A 4,153-nucleotide genomic window follows, 5' to 3' on the forward strand; every position below is an offset into this window, starting at 1 on the left:
ATCAGAGAGACCACACAGAAGGAAAACCCTACAAATGTGAGCAGTGTGGGAAGGGCTTCACCAGGAGCTCTAGTCTGCTGATCCATCAAGCAGTCCACACAGATGAGAAACCTTATAAGTGTGACAAGTGTGGGAAGGGCTTCACCAGGAGCTCTAGTCTGCTTATCCATCACGCAGTCCATACGGGTGAGAAACCTTATAAATGTGACAAGTGTGGGAAGGGCTTCAGTCAGAGCTCCAAACTGCACATCCACCAGCGAGTCCATACTGGGGAGAAACCCTATGAGTGTGGGGAATGTGGGATGAGCTTCAGTCAGCGCTCAAACCTGCACATCCACCAGCGAGTCCACACAGGAGAGAGGCCCTACAAGTGTGGAGAGTGTGGGAAGGGCTTTAGCCAGAGCTCAAACCTTCACATTCACCGGTGCATCCACACAGGAGAGAAGCCTTACCAGTGCTATGAGTGTGGGAAGGGCTTCAGCCAGAGCTCAGACCTTCGCATCCATCTCAGGGTCCATACTGGGGAGAAGCCCTATCACTGCGGCAAGTGTGGGAAAGGGTTTAGCCAGAGTTCCAAGCTCCTCATCCACCAGAGAGTGCATACTGGAGAGAAGCCCTATGAGTGCAGCAAATGTGGAAAGGGCTTCAGCCAGAGCTCCAACCTTCACATCCACCAGCGAGTTCACAGGAAAGATCCCCATTAAGTGACATGAACCTGTTCAGGCTTTTGAGTACTTGTACTATAAAGACTCAAATATTTTTAGTGTAACTCTTACTGTATCTCATGAAGGAGATAGATAGTAAGGTTATTCATATATGTTCCCTCACTGAAAAATCATTCATCCATTTAAAGTATTTAAGTATCAAGCACTGTGTTATGGTATACAATGAGTGGACTATTATTCTGGTTGATGACAGAGTGAAAACATCTGTGCTGTGCAATTTAGCAGTGTTAGTAGAACTATGTATCCTATCCAGAATTTTTAACTGCAAGAACTTTATGTTTATCCAAGCAGGGCATGTTTTTCTTTGTTCACATTCTCTTGAGAAATTAGACTTATTGTTTCTCTTCAAATTATGTGCCTTATGTTTTTCATATTTCCTTTAGGTTCTACGTAGCCCTCTCTAAAATTCAAGAGCAGGGATCAAGTTACTAATGGAAATGGAAAATGGTATAGCCCTTTGGAAAACAATTTGGCTGTTCCTATAAAGTGAGACAAACTTATCACCTGGCATGGCAATTCCACTTCTAGAGGTTTATTTTAAGAATAGTGAAAATTAATGTTCACCCATAGCCTTTACATGAAAGTTCATTGCAAGTTTATAACAGGTGTAATAGAGTGAAAACAACCTAAGTGTCCATCAGAAGATGAAAAAGCAAAACAAACCAGAGATCCATATAATGAATACTTTTTTCATAGTAAAAAGAAACTGCTGAGAAAACAACAGGGATGAATTGCAAAAGCATTATGCCAAGGGAAAGAATTCAGTCTCAAATTACTGCATAATGTATAGGAAATTCTAGAAAAGGCAAATCTGTAATGAGATAAAGCAGTTTAGTGGTTGTTCGTGGGGTAAGAGGTGACTGAAGTGGCATAAGGGATGGAAATTTTCTGTAACTCTCTGATCATTCAATTGGGATAACTCACTACCTTCAGACCAGCCTGAGGGATGGAAATTTTCTATATCAGATTTGACTACATGACTGCATTCACTGAATTGCTCACATAAATGGGTGGATTTTATTGTTTATAAATTGTACCTCGATAAAACTAATTGACATAAACACACCAGTGCATATCACCTTGACATCAAAACACTGGTTTCACAATCTCTCCTTAGGCAACGTTGGCAGTTTGTTCTACTATTGAAAACTGGAGTTTTAAACTCTGCTGTTAGATAGATACTAACCATGGGTTTCTTTGAACTCAAGGGAAAATTCTCCCCACATAATTTTTGTTCAGGTTTTCTTGGGTCACCAACTGATCTCTGATTTCCTGAGAACACTGGATCATTTATATGAATTTTCCTCCCACAGATCTGAGACAGCATGATTGTCAGGATTTCAAAAGACTCAGAATCTTTATTTGTAAAAGTCCTTTGGTCCTTTTCATCGTGAAAATTTACCACTTGCTCCTCATTTTAGGCAATCTGAACAGATGATCCTCTCTTTTCTCCAGAGAGAAAAGATTTTGTGGCAGGATTCTATTTTTTTTTATTGCTTTGCTAGCAAAGGAGAAACACAGGGAACTCCTGTCCCAAAAGGCTGTGATTCTCACAGGATTCTTTTTTTTTTTTTTTTAATATTTATTTTTTAGTTGTAGTTGGACACAGTACTTTTATTTTATTTATTTATTTTCATGTGATGCTAAGGATCGAACCCAGGGCCTCATACATGCTAGGCAAGCGCTCTACCACTGAGCCACAACCCCAGCCCTCGCAGGATTCTTAAGCTTTTTTCTGGAAGCTCTAACTCACAGTGCCATAGTCTGTTTTATGTTGCTAATAATCATACTACTAATTGGGTTATAAAGAAAAAAGGTTTACTTTGGCTCATGATTCTGATCCAAGGTCTAGGGATTATATCTAGTGAGGTTTTCTTGATGGAAGCAGAGGGCATCACATGGGAAGTGTTCACGGTCATTATGTCCTCCCTCTTATAAACCCACCAGTCTTCAAAGATGGGGTTCCACCCTAATGATCTTACCTAAGTCCTAATCAATTCTCAAAGGCCCAACTACTAATCACCATAGTTGGGTTAAGTTTCCACCCTCTTAATACCTCACAATAGGGTTTTTGGAGGGGATAAGCCATTTCAAACCATACTGCTCAAATAAAATTAAGCACCCATCTTTCCTAGACACTCTAGCCAGAGAAAGGTCCAATTTGTGTTTCTTCATTATTGTTTTATCTTTGTACTATAGAAGATTTCAAACAGTAGCAACAAGAAAAAACAATAAAATGTTGCTCCAGTTCCTACCATTTTAATATTCCACATCTGACCCCTTCTCACCACCTCTACCAGCACCACTGTAGTTACTGCTTTTGCTACAGTCATCTGTCGATTCCACTTTTGTCCCCTTTAGACTAATCACAAAGAAACTGGTGTTATCTTTTAAAAACCAAATATGTACAAAACTTGTTCAAAACTCCTTTAATGGCTTTTCATGACAAAGTAGAATCCAACTTCTGCAGTCTTTGTTCTGGGTCCTTCTCCCTAATCTCATTTTCAGGCATACTATCATTCTTTTCACTTCAACCATACTAGCCTTGTTCAAAATGTGTGAGGAGAACAGAAATCCTACACAGTGGCAAGCCTCTATGATAAAGGGGAAGTGGGGAAGGAGGAAAATAAGAGAAGGTTCCAAGGAAGCAAGGAGATTGAGAGCATCTACAGGAGAGGGATCAACCATATTAATTCTGCAGACAGCAGAAGGGTGAGCATGTTAAATTGTGGAGTAGGGGTTCAGATGGGGAGGAGGAAGAGGCATGCATGGTCATGTGAGGTGAAAAACCTCACTGGTGCTTGGAAGTCCCATCACTTCCTCCCAGCATTTATCTAAACATTCCCTAAGCAGAAATGTCAGTATTCCTCCCTTCTATTCCCTTCAGGTTACAGAGATAGCAGAACTGTTAGAAAGTAGAACTGAGATAAAAAGAAAAGTGGTCTCATCCTAGAATCAGATTATGAAGACTTTAGTGTTACTGTGCCTGGACTCTTGTAGTCCCACCCCCCCCACACACCCTTTTGGTTTGTTTTTGGTTTTGGTACCAGGGATTGAACACAGGCATACTTAGCCACTGAGGCACATCCCCAACCTTTTTATTTTTTATTTTGAGACAAGGTGTCACTTAGTTGCTTAGGGCCTTGCTAAGTTGCTGAGGATGGCCTAGAACGCCTGCCTTGGCTTCCGGAGTCTCTGGGATTTAGAGTGGGCCACCACACCTGGCATTCCTTATCTTTTTTGACCATGTTTTAGCTGGCTCTAGGTGTTTAAATTGAGCTGCTGCAGTAGAAGCAGAGACACAGAAAAGACATTGCAGACTTAGCCTTAATCTTTTTCTCCATATCTGGGAGTCTGCTGACCTGTCAACCACCCAAAAAAGTTTGGGTTTTTTTTTTTTTTTAAGTTTATTAGTGGGCTGAGGGTGG

The 4,153-nt window shown here is 40.8% G+C and overlaps 1 protein-coding gene across 1 annotated transcript in view; it reads left to right on the forward strand.

Annotated features, from left to right (window-relative positions):
- The window catches only part of Znf239 (zinc finger protein 239), a 27,905-nt gene extending 27,201 nt beyond the window's left edge, over nucleotides 1-704 (forward strand). Inside the window, exon 2 of the mRNA XM_048807594.1 lies at nucleotides 6-704. Coding sequence (XP_048663551.1) covers nucleotides 6-704 — 699 coding nt within the window. The remainder of the gene's footprint in view (nucleotides 1-5) is intronic.
- Nucleotides 705-4,153: the final 3,449 nt, after the last annotated feature.

This window comes from Marmota marmota, unplaced genomic scaffold (assembly GCF_001458135.2).
Source record: "Marmota marmota marmota unplaced genomic scaffold, marMar, whole genome shotgun sequence".
NCBI classification, from domain to species: Eukaryota; Metazoa; Chordata; class Mammalia; order Rodentia; family Sciuridae; genus Marmota; species Marmota marmota.